This window comes from Larus michahellis, chromosome 1, assembly GCF_964199755.1.
Source record: "Larus michahellis chromosome 1, bLarMic1.1, whole genome shotgun sequence".
NCBI lineage: Eukaryota > Metazoa > Chordata > Aves > Charadriiformes > Laridae > Larus > Larus michahellis.
This window is the reverse complement of record NC_133896.1, coordinates 92,091,196-92,114,924: the sequence shown is the minus strand read 5'-3', so window position 1 is coordinate 92,114,924 and position 23,729 is coordinate 92,091,196. Positions and strand designations below refer to the sequence as shown.

Genomic DNA, 23,729 nt, shown 5'->3' with positions numbered 1-23,729 from the left:
GGCCTGTCCCCTACACATAAGACCATGCTGTTTCCTACCTACACACAAAACAAGAACAGATCATTTAAAACAGTGTCACCTTCACAAAAGTGGAAACTAGCAGCATTTTCTAAGTTAGTTCCTGTTTGAGCAGCAGTGCGTCCTTCAGGAAAGCGAAGAATACTGGTTTCAATATTCCTAGCAGGGCACATAACCCTTGTTACTCTCATGTCAGTCTAAAAAATTTCTCATCTGAATGGAAGCATGAGATGAGAACCATTTCTCATCTGAATGGAACTTACACCTTTTTAGAAGCTGTTGCTGTTCCAAATTTTTAGCAACCCTTTTTAGCTGCTGATAGCAACACTGAGAGCGTTCCTGTAAAAAAGTTGCACCAATGTAAAATATAAAGTTAAAATAAATTTCCCATTTCTACTAAAGATTTCCTTTTGTATCTATAAGCATTAAACTAGCCACAGAATCGTGTTAGGAAATAGTGTTTGAGTGATAACGTATAATGATCCTCATACTCTTTCAGAGGCGCTTTTCCTCCAAAACGGAGTCCTTCACCTGTGGCCTGAATGTTATTTATTAGGTGGGTAACATAACACTACACATTTGGGTCTATTAAAATGCAAACAGTTTACTTGCCCCTGGTTTACCAAGTAATTCTGATCAGTCTGTATCAGTGAGCTGTTCCTTTCATAATTCACAGGTCTGATCTCGCTTCCGTACTCACGGAGTTTGCAGCCTTTGTTTGAAGTAGATTTTGTTTCTTACCAACCCATCAATAAGGCTAAGTAATGCAAGGCCAAGAACTGATTGCTGGAAGATCCTGATGGAAATACACTCAATTGAGCACCATTTAAAATTAAATTGAGACCTGTGAGTTAGCCACGTTTTAATCCATTTAATGTGTGCCATGTTGATTTTTGTATTGTTTTAGTTTTCAGTCAAAATGTTATGCAGTACCAGTCAAATGCCTTACACAGTCTAAGTATATATGACAACAATATTACCTGTGTCAACCAAGCCTGTCACTTCAAACAAACATACCAAGTTTAAAGATTTATACTTATCTGGTCTGAATTCACATATCCACTGCAAAAGTAACAAACACTGGCCAGGCTCCTTACAGAGGAAGGCACACCATTCAGCTTAAATGGACTATTTTTTAATTCACTCATTTAGAGGCAATTGTCATTATTTTCTTGGGGGGTGGGGGAAGGAAACGCCAATGCACCACATTGTTTTCACTAGCCTGGAAGAGAAAACACTTATATATATATAGATATATAGTTATATAGATATGTATATACATACACACATACGCATGTGTGTATATATATACGTGTGTGTGTATATATGTATATATACACACTAGTGTATATATACACAGAATATACATATATGAATATACAGAATATATGCACACACACTTTGCTCAGATTTGTTTACAAAATATGTAGCATTTTTATACCATCCAATAAGAGGTACATGATTTTAAACAAATCTTATAGAAATGACATGTTATTGGAAATTTACACGTAAAAAAATCCAGCACAAAAAAATCCAAAAGCTAAAACAAGATTTTGCTACTAATCAGTGCTTCTATCACCCTTCAAGAAAAGAGAAACACAGTTATTTATATGTGATGTAAAGGCAACATTGAGGGGTTTTTTTCTTTTTTTAAATTAACCACCAAATTTAACCCCCTAAAATTACAAAGAATCAAAGTCCATTTACAGATCAAGTGCAGTAAACTAAATGTTCCTTCAGCACAAAGCAGCACTAGAGAAAATAACTGGGAGAGGGAAGGTGGAGGCCAACTGGCTTAGCTAGGGAGGCAGCAGGTGGCCTCTGCAGTGGCCACACAGGTCTGAGTCTCCATCCTGAAGCAGAGACAGAACTGAAGACTGTATTTAAATAATGGTCACACAGAGCTGATGTTCAGGCCTTTGCCTAGCTTCTTTCAGCAGTTTGACAAGTGATTTATATATGTTTATTATTCTGTATCCAATGGGCTGGTTTTGTTTTTGCAGTGGCTTGTCACTGAGAGGAGTCATAAGGAGGATCTTGCAGACAGTTCTGCCACTAACATTCACCACAGGTACATGACGCTGCAGTTGCCAGTGGCAATTTTGAAATGTTTACACTGGACAAGTGTGTGTTCCAAGCGTGCAAAACGGCTTGAAAGAACACAGCCCGATGCAGGGGGGAGCGGACGGCCTGGAGAATCCATTGCGTTTACAGAAATGGAACTGCCACTTTCAATCAGGTGGCATCTCCCCAGTTGTGTGAAGGGTTTGGTGCCAATGTCAGCTGAACTCAGTGAGGAGTGGCTGGCCTTTGCATCAGACGTCTGTGATCCAAGCAGGTTGCGGAGCCAAGAACATGCTGCTAGCAGAAGGGCAGTCTGCAGCTGCAGATGACAGCTGTCATGCAGTCAGCGATGTCTTATAGATGTCACCTGTAGGAACCATGCGTTCCATGCTAATTCACCTGAAGTCCCGTAAACAGCAAAAGGGAAAAATGAAATGAAAAGGTCAGGCGGATCCGTGGGTAATATTACTATCCTTTGACTGTAGTGTCATTTTAGTTGTTAAATAAGGGGCCTGACCAGGAGGACTCCGTTTATCAGGTGAGCTGGAGAGGAAGCTCTTGTCTCGTGAAAATGAAAAGGAGATCTAACGCTCCTTGTGCTAAGTTTTAGAAATTAAGATTTCCATATTCAGAAGGTAATTTTTCAGAAGATAAATCTGTTCAAGTCACGCTGTGTAAAAATGTGAAGAGGCAGACAGGAATTTTTCAGCCATAGCTATAATACCAAGGACCAGACTCTGGAGCATGAAGTCAGAAAGGGCTTGATTTTTAAGGAAGCCCGGGTGGATCGTACTGTGCTGGCAAGCAGAAGTGTGGGTAGTTTCTCCATTCTAGAGACTGGTTTGGAAAGTCATTTCTGGGCAGGTGGTAAGAGTGACCTGTTCTCAGGCTCTCTTTTTGTGGATGGAGAGGAAAGACTGGGAAGGTATACAAATCTCCACAGTGGTCTGCAATCCGGCATGGGAGCTCAGTGTTCAGAAGGGATGGGGCCAGATGTGTTCGGTATTCTTAAGAACCAGAAAACACGTTCTTTGCAGCCTGTTGTTGCAGGGGATAGAGAACTTATTCCATTCTTTGTAACATGTTCTGTATGCCAATAACCCCAGCTGGCACATACAGCAAAGTAGATACATCGCATGTGAAAATTCAACGCATCTCACATAGCCATCCAAAGAGGCATCCAGGGGATGATACGGGGAATGAATTCAGCTACGTTCTTGGAAAGTCCGAATGTCTCCCTGGACTGCAGGCACACACTGCAGCAAATACAAGAGAAAAGCAGCCTTATCTTGGATGCCAGGAGTGTGGGGGCTACGGAGGAGGGATTATTTTCCTGTAATAGGAGCAGGGAATTTCTCAAAGTATAGAAAGGTGCCTCAACTCCACGAAGATGACAGTGGAGAGGTTCAGAATCTAGAAGAGAAGGGTGATTCTGGCGACCCCTTGCCAAGGAGAGGGCATCCTGCCACGGAGAGCCAAAAGTTTTCCAGACGTATGTAAGAGCATGTGCACAAGGCAAGCGAATGAGCGCAAACAGGGTTATGGAAAACATTGAGAGAATCACTCCACGGGTGGCTTGTGGCTCGACAACAGGATTGGCTAGGTAGAGGAGCACACAGCACAGGGGCACCTCAGAGCTGGAAGCCTTCCATGGGAGCCTCACACTGCTGGAAGATGTACTGTTGCTGGTTGAGATCCACCTGTGGGGCAATGCTGCTGTCTTCATCCTCTGTTCCAAAGTAGTGCTCAATCAGATCAAAGGCCTTCTGATAAATCTCTTGATTCTCATGGCTCTGCAGGAATTCAATCTTGTCCAGGCCTACAGAGAAAAGAAGTACATAAAAGTTACAGCTCAGCGAAAGCATGTGCCCGTGATAATTTAAGTCTGTTGTGAACACGGAGTTCCATGACAATTCTATCCCACCTTCAGAAAGAACCGTCCCCTCTATGGAGACCCTTACCCAGCTTGTACTCTCCACAAACAAGGAAAAATAAGTTGAACTACAGAGTTCCCCATAACTGTGTGACGTGTTTCATACTTTCTGTCTGCCTCTACCCTTTCGCTCAAAAAATTAAAACAAGCTTGAATGTGTAAAGAACAAGGCCTCAAAGACTTTTTCAGAAGAGACTTCTAGGACCACATTTCATGAAAGTGTGTTCACAGTGCTTTGTTTACAAGGACAATGACTACAGAATCACACAACTGCAAGTTGGAAGAGACTTCTGGTAATTATCTAGTCCAACCTGCAGCCCAGCCCAGCACTACTACCAACACCAGATTAGGTCAGCTGTGTCTAGCCAAATCTTCAAAACCTGCAGCGATGGAGACTCCATTACATAATCTGCATCACGTGTATATACAATGCAGTTAAACTCATGCAACCAATTTTTGGGTAGACATTAAGCAGATGGGCAAACTCAGCCCCTTGTAATCAGAAACAAATGAAAATAATACAGCAAGCTAAACTAATTTTCATGCCTAGGAACGACGCTACAATGAAAACCAAGTCTTAGTCACTCTAGTAAAACTCTAATATTGGGAATTTCTTGTCTGCTCCTTTTACTACGCATGAAGACTAGAGGAAATAATTCTACAAAGGAAAACAAGGAAGTTGCTGCTGCTGCCATAATTCTACAGGGCAGCAGAGAGGGAAGGCAAAGGATTGAAACCTGAGCAACAGAGCAGTGTGCCTGAACTTTAATCTGCTGTGGAGGGAAGATATTGAGGCTGAATGACACCCAGGAGGCTCCCTCAGGATCAAAAGAAATTAAGAAAAGAAGATCTGCACACACTGTCTCCAATCTACATGCAGATAATGTAAAAGATGGAGTACATTGGTAAATGGAGACTTGTCAAAGAACAGTTAATTTTCAAATAGTGATTAGGAAATTAATAGAACCAGGTCTACTGAAACTCTGATGGGTTCGTGATCATTGCTTTAACCCCTGACTTCCACAGATGTTTTGCTCATACCATACGCTTCTTCAATAAGAGCGCAGTAGGGATTGATGCCAGTGCCGCTGCGTTTGGATTCCTGCTCTCCAAGCCTCAGGATATTCTCCAGCCCATTCAGTGCTACTTGCACAATCTTTGAGTCCATTACTGTCAGGAGGTCGCAGAGCGGTTTGATGCATCCCAGTTCTACTAAATACCTGAAAAACACCACACGGAACCCAGTAAATTGCCTGCAAAATTATAAATGGTGTAGCCATTTAAGCACTTAGCATGAAGGTCTTAAGAACCAAAACAATCAGATAAAATATCAACTCGACCGGAGAAACTGGAGAAATTGTAGACATCTATTTCTATCTAGTCAATTCTGCTGAAACAATGAAAGTAACTTTAAAATACCTTCTCTGCCTCTCTCTTTCTATGTAGATATGAAATAATAATTTATTTTTGTAACTTAAATTTATAATTCTATAACTATAATTTATAAAGATTTTTCTATTAATATCAACTATATTAATTTATTTATAATTTTAGGGTTTTATTTTATACAAAATTGCATGTAAGCATAATGTACTGGTGTAAGTTAAACAGGAAAAACAATGCACACAATGCCCTTGTCTGAGGGTCTGAGCTATTCCTCTCCAGACTGCTAATGCATTTTTTTACACTCTACAATGACCACGAAGAAATTAGTTTAAAAGTTGCATTTACGTTTTTTCACGTAAGAGAATCAGTTCAATTAATTAAATAAGTATTACAGCTGAAATACTTATGTGATTTCTCCTTAAAGGAATGAATGGCTCATTCACAACTCAATACAAAGACGTGGTCTCTCTGGAAACAACACTGGGAGCATACAGAAAGGTTTTCCAGTTGCTAGGTTATTAGTTTGATTTCTTGCACAAACACTAATTCACTCAATTGCATTGAAATATTTGAACTATTTCATACTTGATTTGTTCAGCAGAGCCTCCAGATGTTGCATTCGTGATTGCCCAAGCAGCTTCCTTCCTTGTCCGAAACTCAGCTGTTTGCAAAATATTTATAAGAGCTGGAAAGATATGCGCATCTATGACTGTCTGCAAAAACAAATGACATGTCAGGGTTATAATGAAAATTAGAAGTAAATTCCTTGTCCTGAGCTAGTTAATGTCTATGCTCAGCACAACACATTAAACAATTAAATGTTACTTATCAAGGGGCAAAAATCAGTTTTCAGCTTTACATTCAAAAACCTAGTTATTGCATGGGTCTGAGCTTATCCCAGAAGAGTTCAAAACACAGACTGAAGTGACTGCCACATCTAATGTGTTACTTAATCATACTTTGACAGCAAATGAATGCCATGCTTCCTTTATTTTTCCAGGTAGTGAAACACTCAGCTATTAAGCCAGTAAACCACGAAGTCATTAAGATTCCCTAAAGAGAGGAAAAAAACTTCATAAGCCTGTACATTTCCACTAGGTGAGACAACAGAGGAAAGAAAGAATGAATTGTAAGAACAACTCAAAACAAGCAAGCACCAATATATTCTTTCCTGGTGAAAAGACAAAGCAACAGATGGTTTGATAGTATGGTTAACTGCTTAGCTCACCAAAGTGATATAAGTCAAATGAGCATTTAGTCGGTAACTCAGTTTCTAGTAACTTCCTCTGGAAAGAGCCTTTTGCAATAAGACACAAATTAAACCATTTTAGTTACACGCATATAACAAGAATCTGAAACACTTTCATAAGGACCATTCAAAGAACAAGAATTTAGGATTACATTTTAGAACTACCATTTTACAAACCTAAGTCATCACAGAACGGATAAAGGCAAATTCAAAGAAAGCCAAAGAGATCTCTTTCAAGGAGCTCCATAGAAGAAAACTAACAGGTTACATATAGCCAAAAGATACAGTCAATTCACAGTGTGGATGGTACATCAGTGAAAAAACCCAAGTGCTTGATATTTCTTTTACCTTTCCTGTTTGGGCATCCACACTGCATCTACTCTGTAAATCCATACCACGTATCAGTTGGATCAACAGCCCCATGAACACTGTCTCCTTTACCACAGAATCTGCACTTCTAGTACAGCAATATGGGGCCCTCAAGGAAAACCACATACACTTCCATCATGCCGTGTTACACTAGATTTGTACCTTGCAAAGAGAATTTGGCAAAAAGTCCTTAACTGAAATTTCTGAACACGAACGCTGGTAGTGGTAGATCACAAACAGGAGCCAGTGATTTAAAAAAACCCACAAAAGATAAAAGAAAGTATTTTCAAAAAACAGAATCCATTTCCCTCCCTGACGTATTTTACTGTGAAAAAACACTGAATTTTTAAAAACATACAAAAGCAACACACTGTAAGGGTCCGTGGAACACAAGAGCATCTGCTTCGTTACACTTATCAGATCAAGGACCTTTTCAGCTCAAAGGGAGATATAAATAACAGGAAAATAATAAATAAAACACGGTGACATGAACCTGATAGACAAGTGATAAGAGAGACAATCACAAAGAAGGAAAGGGTCCAGTCAATAATTAATGGGCCATTAAAAAACCACAGGCACAGCTTTGCAGAGAGCCAGCCTGGACTTTGTAACTGGTAAGATGGAAACAAGCCGGAGCGTGCAACATTAAATAACGAATCTTTTCTTAACTATCTTAACCATGCAACCTCCCTCTCTAGACCGCGTGAGTGCTGTAAGGATTAGGTGCTAGCAACTGAAGAGGGTACAGCAAAGGGTTACCAAGATGATTAGGGGACTGGAACACCTGTCTTATGAAGAAAGGCTGAGGGATTTGGGTCTCTTCAGTCTGGAAAAAAGACGACTGAAGGGGGATCTTATAAATGCTTATAAATACCTAAAAGGCAAGTGTCAGGAGGATGGGGCCAGGCTCTTTTCAGTGGTGCCCAGCGACAGGACAAGAGATAATGGGCACAAACTGGAACACAGGAAGTTCTACCTAAACATGAGGAGGAACTTCATTGCTTTGAGGGTGGCAGAGCACTGGAACAGGCTGCCCATGGAGGTGGTGGAGTCTCCATCTCTGGAGACATTCAAAACCTGCCTGGACGCGTTCCTGTGCAACCTGCTCTGGGTGACCCTGCTCTGACAGGGGGGTTGGACTAGATGATCTCCAGAGGTCTCTTCCAACCCCTACCATCCTGTGATTCTGTGCCTATAAGAAAGCTGGGGAGGGGCTGTTTGCAAGGGCATGTAGCGATAAGACGAGGGGCAATGGTTTTAAACTAGAGCAGGGTAGGTTAAGATTAGACATTAGGAAGAAGTTCTTTACAATAAGGGTGGTGAGACACTGGAACAGGTTGCCCAGAGAGGTGGTGGAGGCCCCTGGAGACATTCAAGGCCAGGCTTGATGAGGCTCTGAGCAATCTGATCTAGTTAAACATGTCCCTGCTTACTGCAGGGGGGGTTTGGACTAGATGACCTTTAAAGGTTCCTTCTAACCCAACACATTCTATGATTCTGTGAATGGAGATTGGGATGACTGGATTTGGGCCAGGAACTGGATCAGACACCAGGAGAAATCCCTGTGTCTAGTGAGGCCAGCTACTGGAGTGGTTGGGGGTCTCAGCATCAGTAGGTGGAGGAGACATGGACTACAGAGCATGTTTCTGGGGTGCCCAGAAAACTTGAATTCAGGGCCAGCAACTGGTGTCAGACTTTGGGTGAAGGGGCCCCTGCAATTGGAGCAGGTGAGGGTCCCAGGATCAGCCACTGAGGCAGGATTACAGTTCATAGGGCCTGTGTGCCTGGATGCCAGCTACTAGCGGGACTGGGGTGAAGTTGAGTGAGGGTCTTGGAACCTCATTTGGAGTAGGACTGCAGGCCACAGGACACATACCTGGGCACTAGCTCCATGTGACGGGGGGAATTACGTTATCCCCAAATGTGGTGGCGGGGGGAATTACGTTATCCCCAAATGTGGTGGTGGGAGTGGAGGATCGCAGTGTACATAATTAGCTAGCAAGGTGGAGTAGGTGGCAAGTAGGAGGCCCAGGATGCAGGCATGGAGAGAGGGCCTGTGCTCAAGGGGTCTGCAAGCGTGGGGATGCTTGAGACGAATGTATGCGTCTGTTTGCTAGTGAGAATGAAGCTGAACTAGCCAGTGTGCAGGAGCCAAGTACAGCGACTTAAGAGAGTTCAGGCTCCAGCCATGGACAGCAGATGGGCACAGAGCCCACACTGATATTCTAGAGATCCGTGGATGTGCGTGTGGATGTAGAGAGTGAGGGCATGCATGTTTTCACTCGTGAACTTCAGTCCTCATCAGGTGGAGAGGAGAAAGGGGACTTGGCAGCCTACACTTACATTTTATGTGAGTCCAGGTAGTGCTATACAACGGTGTTGTTGAAGTGGAAGCCCATATAAGAACAGTGTGTTAAAGGATATTCATTATTTCTACCAAAAGAGCTTGATATATATCTAAGATACGATAGGTGAGGGCATTAGTATTTTACAATTACAGCAAATAAGTCAAAAATCTCATTACTGCTTATTAAATCCTCTCCCCAAAAGAAGTCTTTTACATGAGATTTATTTCCTTAGAGAGTGTCTTTTTAAAACCAACTTCATTAGTAAGTACTAAAATCAGCGTCACACGATAGTATGCAGCTAAGTCAACACATCTTAGCTGACAGGCAGAACATACTTTGACCCTTTTTAATGCAAAAAAAAAAAGTTACCATAAAACGTTTCAATTTAAACTTGCAAAATAGTAGGGAACAAAGGGAACTAGCAACAGGAGGGCAGCAAATGGGAGAATCACTAAAAATTGTTATTGTTTTCCTTTTGGCTCACTCAATTGTGAACTCTTTGTTTCAGTGCAAAGACTAGTGGGTAAAATTACTCTTCGCAGAGTGGACAAACGTGCATTTGAACCTTTTCAGAAGCAACTGCATTCAGATCTCACATGTCTTGGGTGAGTCCTCTTATTTCTAATTCTACTTATTTTTATTTCTTATTGTATTGTATGAAAGGCTATGGGCCCTGTTTGTTTACTATCTGCTCTACAGTGAAGTTGGCTATCTTTACCCAAAACACCACGATGAACTGCAGCCTCTCATAAGGTACTTCACTGAAAGAGGCTGGCTCAAGAGAGAAGCAGATTATCAGTCATTGTATTTTTTTTTTTCCTACTGCTCGACATGCAATGTAAGTGTTGTCACCACCTCACCCTAACATGAGTCCCAGTTAAAGGTACTTAACCGTCCTCCGTAGTACAGCAAAGTTTTTCAACTAGCAGTCTGTGGACAGCTGAAACTCTCAGAGCTTAGTTGTTTTTAAAAAAATACATTAACTGGGTTAGAAAACAGTTTCCTTTAACTTTAATATCTTCACTAGATTTTAAAAGTCCAGTTAAGCTCAACAAGGGTGGAGACAAAAAAGCATTAATAGAGAGAAAGTGCTAGCAGCACCTATTATTGACTCCTCACATCTTGCAGCCTCGCCTACAGCAGTTACTCTTGAAAGCAAACTAGACTGTCTAAGGATTCCTAGCTCTATGACATTTTACATCAGAACAACAGCGATTGTGGCAACAGGCCATGTCTCCCTTTCAGTTAAATTCCTTCCAAGTGATAAAATAGTAAACTACTGGAATAGAATTTGGTTTTGCTTTTTTCCTGAAGAAAAGCAAACCTCAAGCAGAGCAAAACCCTAAAGGGCTGTGGCAGAATTAGGTACCTAAAATTTCTGAGGACTTAGAAAGTGTTAATTCAAATTACTTTAGTTTTTTAGCATTACTATACTGTGCGTGCCTGACAAATGGAAGTGTGTTGAAGACTAAAGTAACATAGTGCATATAAAAATGCTCATGGTAAGCATAGCTTTCAAACAAAATGAACACACTTAAAGGATTTCAGTTCAACAAGAACTTTGTGAAAGAAAAAGGAAATGAAAATCAAGTTGTACATTAAGGACTGATGTACAAACTAGTGCAGATATCACTTTGTCACCTGTTCAAATGTTCCACTGTTGCTTGAAAAATTAAAAGTGCCTTGGCCATTCTGAAAATACTGGGCAACAGCCTCATAGGTGCCATAAAGTAAAGGATGCTTAAACATTCTTTCTGAGCTGCTGATGCATTGTAACACTTGGGTTTATCTGTGCCCTTTACATGTAAACAGAATTTTTCAAGGAGTGTAACAGCAGGGCAACAAGGTAACCAAAACGTAAAGAAACACTCCAAAACCTGTATCATTTTTACCAGTTTTGTGCGGAGTTTTTTCAATCCAAATTACTGTTGTGCTTGCATGTGAGAACAGAACAAAACATACTAACATCCTGCTCCCAACAGCAACCAGCAGCAGATGCACAGGAAAGTGCAAATCCTAGTCAGGTTTATTTTTATTTTTCTCCCTTTTAAGTATTCAGTTGCAGCAATGAGTTCCAGTTTGGCTACACCTGTAGGAAAAGATACGTGCCTTTTTGTCCTAAACGCAGCACCCACTCATTTCTCTGACGCCTCTTCCTTCAAGTATCTTGCTCAAAAAACAAAGAAGAATCATTCCTTGTTCATCTTCTCAGACGCCACCCATGTTTCTATAGCCAAATCTCCCTTCACTTGTCTCATAGTCTATGTAGTTGTTCCTCATATGGGATCCAGTTGACATTTTATGTCCTTACCTCCCACTCCTACCATATCCTCTGAAGACAGACCTACATAGAGGGCAACATTGAATATTTATACTAGAACACGAATAAGGATTCCTCTTTTGGTTTGGTTTTTTTTTTGGTCCCTTTCCTGATGATTTCTAATATTCACATTCGTTTTAGGCTGCTACTACAAGGCACTGAGGTGGTGTCTTCAAAATACATTAGAAATCTCTTTTTTGCATAATAGGTAATCCAAAGCCCATCCTTTAATACATTAAACTAACACTGAAATTTTTGCCCAACTGTATCCATTTGTATTTGCTGGAACAGAACTCCATCTTGACTTGTAATTACAAGTCTTTCAGAAAACTGAAATTGATTTTTAATTGAAATCTGAGTTTTCAAATTTAATTTGAAATTGAACTATGTTGTAATACTTAGTCCTTCAGGAAATCTGGCCCTTACTTTTGAAGTGTCAACTTTTTTGTGTTTTGGTTTTTATTTTATTTTTTTAAATAGATGGTATCACTGTGCTGTGGCTCTCCAAGAGGGTTGCCTGTCTCTTACAAACGTTCTGTTCTTGTTATTTATTTTAATCAATCTTTTTCACTTTATAGTATTTGATTTTTAAAGGGTGAAGCTAGATAAAAGTGATTTTTCGGAGTGTTATTACATCTGCATGGATGTTGAATCTAAACACACTGTAGTCACTGTTAGGGAGCAGGTCTTCAGCAGTAGTATATTAATTTAGTATTTTGAGCTGGTCGATACCAACTGAATTCTCTTCTCCTCCTTTGGGTTCCCGCAAATAAATCACTTACAGTATGCAAAAAATACACATATACACTTAGCATGCAAGTGTTGGCATCATTTATCTACATATGATTGATTACAGAAATGTGAAAACAACCAAGTCTTATAGCATGACTGTTTTCCTATTCCTACAAACTCTCTAATCACCTTTAACAAATCAAGATTACAGTCACCACCCTAGCTGGCAGCTGGGAATATAGCCCTACTGCTATGATTTCCTCCTGGCTGGAAATTTCAGTTCATAGAGGCTTCTCAATTTCCAGTTGTTCCAGTTACCTTGTTTATTGGTTCAATTTACAACTGCTTTTTAAATAACATAGCAAATTATTTGTAAGACCAAGCTACTTAACATGATACCATGAGTACAAAACCACTGCCATCTGAGAGTCAGGAAGGAAGCACTTCAGATCTCAGTTCTAATGGACTTTTAACGTTGTTGACACAGACATCTACGCCTATGTACTCCAAACTGTGTATAAAGCAAACCTCTAGCCAGTTTACAGAAGGTTGCTAATGCTGTCGAGAAGAACCTGCAGTATAATGCACACTTGTGCAAACTATGGCATAAGCCAAACACTTTATATTTAAGTAATCTGATACACAGTTTGCCTGTGTAAACCCCGACTCTGTGTGAATCATGTCATTTGTTTTCCATGTCCCCAGCGTTACTGTGGTCTTTTTGGAGACGAGCCTCTGACAATTCTTAGCTTTTATCTTTACCCTAATCTGTAAAAAATGTATTTCATTCCGGAGTTTTTAAAACTGACAGGCAACGTATCATTTGCTACACTTGCCCTTGTCACATTTCAGCAAGGAAAGGAAACCCTAAAGGAGGAAAAATATGGCACAGGTCCTGTTGCTACTGTGCTTACCCAGACTCAGGTTTCCAGATGTTCTTGTGAGAATTTAAGGTATATTAGAAAAGAAGTGATAAGTTTCTTAACCTGTCAAGAGGAGAGAACTCCTATGATGTCTTCACTGTCAGATATGGAAGATTGTGTCTGATGTACTGCCTTTCATGGCTTTTCAACAGGTTGCGAAGTTAGACACAGAACATTTCCTGAGGTATGTGATAGCCTTTCATACCCTTCAGAAGGGTCGACAGTCAGGATTTAGCTTCAGTTGTGCAGTTCTCCTTCTGACTCCCAGGAAGATGTAGTTCCCCTTCTCCCTGACTGGGGAAGCTATCCACTGAAGTACAGCAAAGCTGTATACAAACTAGGAAATTAACAAACAAAAACTATACTTAGTGACAATCACGACTGCATCAGGATACACACATCCAACCCATACCTTAAAAGCACAGAAATAAAGAGGGGAAAGACTGCTGTATTCCACCATGCTTTTCTGTTGCCTAGGTACTGTTGATAACACACTCTGAAAGGCTTTCACTTCCACCTTTGGTGGGGAAAAAACCCAAACCTCCTATGCTTTAACATTAGCTACAAAAGAAAGTTCAGCACTTACTTTCACACATTTCATGCATGTTAACTTGTATTACCTTAACACTAGATTTGTTAACTTGATTGTGTTTGAGTGCATCTCAAATGGTGATAGACTGCTCTCTTATCTTTTAGAAATGGCAGTGAAAGCCTTTGGAGTGTGCTACCAAACAGCAGTGTAGGCAGTATGAAAGTGGAAATGAATATAGAAGTCCTTCCCTCTAACTTTATATTTCTATACTTTAGAGTGGGTGGATGGAGGGAGCGTAACCCAATGCAATCTTAAACAACACTAAATATAGCTCTGTCTGTTAATATTGGTTAGGTAAAACACCTATTAGATTTACCAAAATATTTCATTTTCTTCTTGGTATGCAGAAGGGATTGCTAGATTATGACTTGAGCATTACCCAAAGTTTCCATAATATTCTAATAACCCAACTGCTCTGGAGCAACAACACACTAGTTAGATCAGCTGGCAATTTGTAATAATATGGTTTACTATGCCCGGCAGACATTTAACTTTCAGGGGAAAAAAAAAAAGTACCACATGCTGAAATTATTCTTATCTGACATCTGGTTAAAGATTGTGCATGTTCAAAATCCAATTAGTATCACAGAGCCTGGAACAGACCTGGATACAGTATATGACCTCTAGTAGGAACTACCAAGCAACTTGGAGGGACTGGGAAGAAAGGAAAATAAATTATTTAGTTTAGAGCTGCATCTAGTATTTTAGAATTCCTTCTGTAAGGAAGACCAATTCTCTAGAAGTAACGTTTTAATTAATCGCAATGTGAAATTAATTTAGAGAAAGAAATAAAACCTCAACTCACAGATGAAATAGGTTCATCCATGAACTTAGTTAAATCAGATATTCTTCCCAGATGGGCATTATCCTATTGTCCTCACAGCTATTGAAAAAAGACTAGGCTTTTAGTCTCCGTTTTAGCATATGATCATCTTCCAACATCGTTAATTATTTCAAAGTGTTTTTCAGCTGGAATGTTTACAGTGATTTTTACACTGAGTAGGAGTTGTCTGAAGTAATACCTCAGAGAAGAGGTCTTCTGACAAAAGCAGACACATCAGCTCTGGAGCTGAAAGGAGGTTTCATCACACCTTGTATCTCACATGATATTCTCCAGGTTGAGACTAGAAACTAAAGAATTAGAGCCTTTCTGGAATTTGTTACACATCTGTGATGAGACTTTCCTTTCAACACAAGGTAATAATTGTAATTACACCTGCAATTGCCAATTTTACTTCCAAGAAACAGTGGCCTCAAGATCTCTAATCAAGCATGTTGTTAACATTCTCCAATGTCCTTTACTTCACAACTTTCCTCTAACAGGCCTCCTTCTGCGGTTCCAAAAATCTAAACCTCACAATGGGCATCATTTGCAATGTCACAACTACCAGGACAGTTACCTCCTGCTCAGAATCAGAAACACTATTTTTTTAATCTCATTTTTATAACTGCCGGTATAGGTTAAATTGGGTGTGCACTTAGGGCACTCAGCATTCAACTCTATGTGTGCTCAGAGTTTGAAGGCAGCTCAGTTACTCTTAATGGGGGCCTGAGGGATTCTTACATGAACTATAGCTTTCACTTTTGAGAAGCTGCTTCTCACATTTTTTCTCTGCTTCCAACCTTGTCTGTGACATAAGGCAGCTGCTTTAAGCTGGTTTCTTTTAAGTCCACGTGTATTTTGGTGATTTGGTTGACACTGTGTTTTCTTCCTGATGCAAAAATTCTAAGAAAGCAAGCTTCTACCCACACAACCACAACAACTATTTCTCTATGCAGAGTTAAGGGATTTTTGTTGTAGTTCTAAAGAATCACCTGCTAGAAAGGAAGGTGCAATAGTTTCCCTCTCCCTGCCTTCCTGCCTCACCTTTCCAAGTCACAAAGCAATTCTAGTCTCTTCTCAGTAGAAAGGGGGCTGATCTAAACTGGTGATAAGACACCCCAAAACCATTAAAAACTACTAAACACATACACACAGAGATGTACCTAGCAAATTTCTTTAGCTGGATTAGACAAATTTTGTTTTAACAGAGGAGAGACTATTTTATCCTTACTTGTTTTCAAATAAAGATGTGCCAACAGTTTAGAAGACAGAGGATTACCAAGGGTATAGCTAAGACTCTCCACCTAAAGCCCTACTTTTACATGTCCAAGTAGTGGATACCAGACGTAAGAACACTGTGCCAACAAGGACAGGCACTTACTTACTCCTTCATTTGAACAGGATGACATAGTACAGTGAATACTTATGTAGAAGTCACAGAAGTGAATACACTATTGAAATAGTTTCTGGTGCACTAGAATTTTAGTTACCTCTAGGACTCTTCGCAACTGTCTCTTCAGCAGATAGGGAATATGAAAATAGAGATCCTGAAGTTTTGAAAAAAATACTCTGATAACAAGCTTTACTTTCTATTGACACTTACGCTACTTATTTCTTTATGGAATGACTTGTATGGATATCTGATTTTCTCAAGCTCTTCTTTTTCTTAAGTCTGCAACATTCCTATATGATTGTGCATCCTGAAGCAACTGTCCGACAGACTTGGGAGAAACCACAAAGTTAAGAAAATATATTGGGCTGGATTGTTCCCCAGAAAATACTCTTAGACTTCCCAGGAAAAGCAGAAGTGGCCTTCTAGAGAGAAAATACTGCCCCTCCCTGTTTCAAAGGTGATACCAGCAGGGATAAAGCAGCCAAAAGATTCTTCACTGCAAGAAAAGCAAAGGCAAAAACATTTTTACCTTAGTACAAGCAGCAGAAACTGCTTTTTCTGCACTGCTAATTGCACAGCAATTACAATTGCTGACACAGGAAAAAAACTGTGGTACAGTTGCTGATTTTACACAGTACTCTCTGTTAGAAATTCAACTAATCCACAGATTAACACACAAGCCACAATAAAGACGGAATCAAAATTCTGGGACCTCTACCAGGGTTAGATTAAGTTACCATATCATTCTCTCTCTGACAAAAAACCACTATCTTCGGTGGTAAAAGTAAAATCTTGATAGACGGAGCAAATACAACTGTGGGAGATTTCTTAGCTCGCAGTTCCACTGCCATCTTAGTCACATCCTTACATCAGATAAGAAGGACCTACACAGCTTTCCGCCTTTGTAAGTTTGGTTTTCTTGCCTACTCACGTCCTAACATAAGTATCTCTGAAGTTACATGAGCACTCGCTCGTAATTCCAGGAAGCTTAGCAGAGATTGAGTTATCTTCCACAACAGTATTATTTCCCATGCTTTCCAAGATGAAGATGAAGACCTCATTCAAGGTATTAAGACTTTACGCTGCCCCTTCAGCAGCTGAATGTTCTTTCTAAGGGAGAATGTATAACCAAAAGATTGCAAGTGCCATCTGCTTTTCCTCATGCAGCCTTTCTACAATCTTCTGCAAGTCTTCTGCAAAAAGAGAAGTAATTCCACGCCTTGGGTGAAGAGGGTTAACCACTTGACGCTCATTCTGATCACACACAAAGAATAATCCAGAGCCATCAGATATAAGACTAGCAAGTGTGAGGCTGCCTTCCAAGGAAAAGGATATGGAAGAAAAGTAGTACTCCTTGGCCACTTTTGCCAATGTATTATGGGATTTCGTTTACTTTCTGTGCAAACGTACATTGTTTCTGCCTGGTTACTAATGAGCTAGACAAATATTTCTAATGCCTAATGTTTCTATTTATTTCTGTTCCTCATAGAACAGATATCTCCAACTGGACTTCCATGCATCCTCTGCAATCTCTGAAAATACTCTCTGTATCTGGTGAGGGAGAAGAGCACTGAGAAACGTAACTTCAGAAGAATTACATTTGATTTATATGAGGAGACTTTCATTTAACTGCCCTGATAGGAACCTTGCATATTTATCAGGTGAAGCCTGGTTTCACTATAATCTGTTTTTCCATCACTTCTCATAAAGAGAAAGAAGGAGGAATTGACCTAGAAAGCTAAGCAAAAAAATTCCCTAGTATAGCTGTTCTTAAAAATTGAGGGGGCAGCTGGGGAAAATTTAGCAGTTTCTCTTTTATCTAGTCAAAGAAAAAATTTTCTTTGAGGAAGAGATGGTCAGTCTCTCATTTATACCACCTGGACACAAGTCCTGGGACTTCTTCCTGATGGCTGATACTAAGTCCAGACTCAGAACAAGATGTGGTCTTTTGGAGGCCTAAGTGTAAAGACTGACACAAGGGAGTGAGACTTTTCATTTGCTTCTGTGTGCTATCGCTTAGCATGAAAGGGTTACAAAATTTGGTACAAACAGGAAGAACAAATGCCAACACAGTACATTAAGATATCCTCCATTATTGTTCAGTTTAATAAAAAGTGATCCTAGATTTGGCTAAGCACAACTGCCTATATCAGGAATTCTAAGAAAATATAAACAGGAATAAAGAAAGTATTTCACAATGCAGGTATCCATATCTAGTGGTGAAATTAAGAAATTTGTAAAGTTATTTGATTCTCAAAGTTTGTAGCTTACTCCTTTCTTACTTAAGAATTTCTGCATCTTAGTGATTGTCAAAGGCATGAAGCAAACTATTTAAAAGGTTTTCTTGAGCTTAGCCTCATTTAGTCATTCTCTAGTATGATCATCTCTTCACCCCTTATGATCTGTAGATGATTATAAAATTAAACTATTTTCATTTGAATTTGAGAGATGTCTGGGCCATTGAAATATTCTAATTATCCACAGAGCCTATAATATACTTCTGCTTATATGTAATTATATATCTGTGATATACATACATACAAATATGCCCTTTATACACAAAGAGTGCATCATCTGATGTGTGTTTCTTCTAGCCTGCAAGACAAAGATTATTGATCATAGTTGAAAAGGTTACCTGGATCTGGGCTCTGTTTCCAGCTGTTATATTAGATATTGTCCAGCATGCTTCCTTTTTGATAGATTCTTTTGGGCTGCTTAGCAAGTGTAGTAAGCTTTGCAGGGCTGAACAATTCAGAATTACCTGCATACAAAAGAAATCAAAACAGAAATAAACAAACCACAACTCAGGGGAAATTCAGGATAAAGTATCACAGTAACAAGGAATACAATGTCTTCAAAATCTATAAAGCATCTCCGATCAGATGATCCCAAAAAGTTATGGAAAAAAAACCCACTTAAACAACAAAAACCCCAAACAAAACAAAAAAAAAACAGAGCAAGAAATAATCAATAAATGTTTGTATTGTATACTCAGGAAAGCTAATGAGCAAGACAACTGAGTAATGCAGGTAACAGATCATGCCTTCATCATGATTTCAGCGTGACCTGAACACAAAAAGATACTAAGCCCTTTATAACCAAACAAAAATAAGATGACAGTATTTTCCTGTATTCTTGTTTTCTATATTTTTGTATACTTGGAAGCTCCAACTACTTCTGCTTTCTACATAAACTGGCACAGCAGGGGGGACTGTTGCCAGTGTTGTGTCCAATGACATTATGAATGGGTAATTGTTATTAAAAATTGTTTAAAACTGCAACCGTAGAGGCAAAAAAGTTGCAGGGAAATCTGTATTTCCAAAATGAAGACTTTAAGTGTCTAAAGTAAAAGATAAAAGGCCCCAGAACAGGTATGTTACACGACAGAATACTTCATTATGCAACGTTTGATAGCAAAGAGCTTTCTGACCCTCTGAAAGGCCATAACAAGATTCAACGACTGAAAAATTAGAAGATTTTGTTTTGTTTTTACTATCAAATTGCAACTTCCTACAAGTAAATAAAAAATTTTAAGAGCCTACTAAAAAGCTTGGTAGTTTTGCCTTGTATGGCAAAAGTGGGCAGCTTAGAAAGACAGCGTGGTACAGAATTTTATGAGAAATTTTTTAGTCTGCTTACAGAGGTCAAAAGGATGAGAGAGTCAAACTGAATCATGGTGATGACTTCTGATCTTGGAATCTGAATTCCCTTGCTCATATCACTCTGACTCCACACATACTCCTAAACCTTTCCATTCCAAATTAAGATTAAGAAAAGCAAAAGTTATGGTTCAGGATTTTATCAGATATCTACCGGGACAAGAAAGATTTATTTTTTCCTCACACATACTGTTTATGGTTTTGGCCATCTCCAAGCACTGGCAATTGTTAACTGTTGGAAATAAGATATAAAGCAAAAGCAGGTTTGTGTTCTGAGGCTGTACAGAGAAGTTTTCAGGCAACTGTCTTGTATGCTGCTCACATGTTCAGAAACATATCGACTGTCAAAGCCGAGCTCTTTCTTTTCCCTTGCACACCTGATTAAGGATTTTTATATGCTTTCCGGACCCCGCTTTAGCATACAGCACAATCTGCAGGCAGGACTATCAAAGTATCTTACTTAAGCAGTTCTCTAGAATTTTAGGAATACTTACGGTATGCTCCTCTGAAAAAAAATGCGTGCAACAAAAATGTTTAAAAACGCTCTCAAATTGAAATCTAAGATTTATGCAGTATTTAATGACCTGCATTACATGCAATTTAGTGATCTCTTGTGTTTTTATTTTTAATGAAACTATGAAATCACAAAATGCACCTCATTCTTATGACTGATCGGCAAAACAAGCCACTGAGAAAATACAAGAAAGCCTATGCAATTCAGTTACAGAAAACATAGTGCAACAATAAAAAAACCCACCCATGTTAACCTCCTCCAGCACTAACTGGTAAGATATTCAGTGTCCTGCTGCTACTAACTCATCTTTGTCTCTAATCTCATTGCTACAGAACTACATTTATACAAACCAAAAAATAAGCACTGAAAGAAGCCTCAAGGTTAGGAACCTGGATTTTAACTTTGGCATAGTTTACATAGAGGAAGTAATTTAATGCTTTGAATGGGGAATCACAAGCTTTGTGCATCTACACATCACTGAAAGTGTCTTTTTCCAAACTCTTCACATGATCTCACACCTCTAACTGCTTCCTGGATGTCCATCCCACTGCCTCCACTGCACACACCTCCCCATTCACAGCTACTACCACTTTTTCATCCTATTTCTGACATCAGCTTTAGTAGAGTCAACAGCCACAGCAAGCCTCTTTGAGCGTGTGACTTCAATCCAATTTGGTTCTGCATATCAGACAGCTCTGCAACACGCAGGCATGCTTTTTAGTTTGTAAACTAGAGATGGAGGCCAAGAATCAGCAAAGTTTCAAAAGCAATAGCCAACTCTGTACCTTCCTTCTGCATATTACCAATTGAGCCTCACAATAGGGTGTCAGAATGCACAAAGGAGAGGGAAAATAATCAACACAAAGTACAATCACAAAAGCCCCTAACTGGAGCATCTGCTCTACACGTAAAAATAAATTGCCACCAGCCAGTAGATCACAGGTAACACACGCACAGACCGTCTGCTCCCACAGATTTTAAAACCTGATGGGAGCTGCTGCCCATTGCAAAACCTACCAAGAAGCAGGATGACCACTTAGTGCCTCTGACGCATAAGGTTTCCTGGCTCCCAGTTTAATTCCAATAAAGTGGTGAAAGTCACTGCCTCCTACCAATGCTTCTCCGAGCATGGGTCCTGACACAGTTACATACCATCCAAAATGTGACCAGACTCTCTTTTTCAGTATATTCACCATAGACTGTCAACAGCATCAAATGTGACAGGCCCTTTCAATGGCCCTACCATGACACATCATTCAGCATAAAATTCAGCCTAAGAGGCAGATTTGCTTTCAACAAACCAGAAAAGAAAAACTCAAAGGGTATTGCACAGCTATATACAAATCCCAGGCATAGCTCCATAAGAATCACCAGCAGTTCCCGACTGAACAGAAAAACTATGAAAACCACCACATGTTTTGAGGCAACTAGTGTCATCAATCCTTCACTTTCAAACCTCAAAAGAAAAAAGGGAAGGTGTTTGCGAATACGTTACCACAACTAACAGAAAGATGAACTGCAGTACAACGTAAGAGAAAGTGAATCCATACCTGGGTCTGGATATCATCTCCTGTGACGATGTTCCCAACAGCTCGCAAGGCAGGAGATACAACTTTGTAATCGTTGTGCCTAAAATTACCAAGGAAAGATCTAAATGTTAACCACCCTGAAGCATCTCCATCTTTACATCCTCAAGGAAGGAATATCCATCAGCAATGGGAAAACTTCCCTGCTAAACCAGACTTAACTCTATCTGAATCAAAACACTCTTTGATTTTAAACTGATGGTAAATCTTTCTAGGGTTTCTAAATATTTAGGCCTTTAGATATCATTCAGCAGCATAAAAATAAAATATGAGATTAAAAGAATACAAGTACTTCAGAATATAGGCATCCTTGGGAGGGAAAAAGTAACCAGCTTTAGCTATGAAACACACTTAATGTAGCATGCACAAAGGCAGTGAATGACACAGAACACTGATAGAAGCTGTGTGTTTAACTCAGCCATGTCTCCATACAGCTGTTTGATCATTTTCTGTCATCATATGCATCCCACCCTTATACTGCAGCCCCCCCATCATCATTGTTAAATCAGGACTGTAATAGAATAGAAACAGTGAAGTACGGAATTTTTTTCTCAATTGAAAACACTTAAGTAATACATTCTATTCATTAATCCAGCATCAGATTTGCTTTAATCTTAAAAGCCTTAGTAGTCTTTTTTTATTTACATCACTGAAAAACATTATTTCTTGTTCTTAGATAACTGAGTCTGAGTGTTCCATATCCTTCCCTTAGATCTGAAAAAATGGCTCTGAACGAAGCAAGCCTCCCTGACCCCAACTCCCACAGCTACACTTTACTGACCAAAGTGTGCGTATGCACTTCTACAGTAAGGGTTTAGGAAATTACTTACATTTCAAGTCCCTGTTGCTGTCAATTCTACCAAGTTTTACTATTTCTTACACTTCTGCCCTTGATATCCCTTGGCAATTTATCTGGCTGGTAATTATAACATGGACCTCAATGGCACAGAAAAAATTTCAGTATATATTATCGATTTCGCAAAAATGCAGCTGTTAGGTGCAGGAAAAAAAAAAATCTCTCAAGAGATAGCAAAAATAGTAAAGAAAAGTTCCATTGTTTCTGTTATACATGATAAATAGAGAAGGCTGAACACAGGTAAAATTAAAACTCAAAACTTGCTTTTTGGAAATTATTACATTTCAAGGCATAATTAATTAAACTTCCTATTGCTGCAACCTTGATTTTAGGGAAAAGAGCAGATAGCACATTTGCTCAGAACAAATTTCTTACATCAGCAATTCCACAAGTCTTCTGCAGACTCCTGCATCAATCACAGCCTGGATTTTATCATTGGGACCATCAGACAAATAGGACAAAGCCCAGCAGGCATCTGCTAATACATCTGTATCATTGACAAAGAGCAGCCAGGAAAGCACACTAAGACACGGTGAAACCTGTAAGACATTAAGAAGAGATACATACATTGTGCAATTAAAAGGGCCAGAAGATCTATTTACATGTCAGTTCATTTTCCATTTGACATTACAGGACTAGACACTGGCATCTCCAGGTTCAATACTCAGAAAATTTCAGACCTAGGTAGCACTTATGTGCAGGGCTGCAGCTACAGAAGTACAGAGAAGCAAATCAGCAGAAAAGTACTATGAGAATTCTTCAGCTTCTACAGTACAATGTCTGGCAACTTAAACTCATACTCGTCTGCTAAGATGTGTCATACTTTGAACTACAGCAGCCACGATGTACAGGGTTTTATTCTGCTGTGGAATGGTCGTCTCCAGTACAGGAACAGTAACAAAAAGTTAGGAAGCAACAATATTAAGAACAGTCATCATGAACATCTATCCAAAGGACTAAATAC

At 39.5% G+C, this 23,729-nt stretch overlaps 1 protein-coding gene across 1 annotated transcript in view; it reads right to left on the bottom strand.

The window, feature by feature from the left end:
- Positions 1-874: 874 nt before the first annotated feature.
- KPNA1 (karyopherin subunit alpha 1) overlaps positions 875-23,729 on the bottom strand; it is a 54,051-nt gene continuing 31,196 nt past the window's right edge. Inside the window, exons 9-14 of the mRNA XM_074593174.1 lie at positions 23,141-23,304; positions 21,874-21,952; positions 18,786-18,911; positions 5,987-6,114; positions 5,057-5,235; positions 875-3,901 (exon numbers count right to left, since the gene is read on the bottom strand). Coding sequence (XP_074449275.1) covers positions 3,714-3,901; positions 5,057-5,235; positions 5,987-6,114; positions 18,786-18,911; positions 21,874-21,952; positions 23,141-23,304 — 864 coding nt within the window. The 3' untranslated portion in view covers positions 875-3,713. The remainder of the gene's footprint in view (positions 3,902-5,056; positions 5,236-5,986; positions 6,115-18,785; positions 18,912-21,873; positions 21,953-23,140; positions 23,305-23,729) is intronic.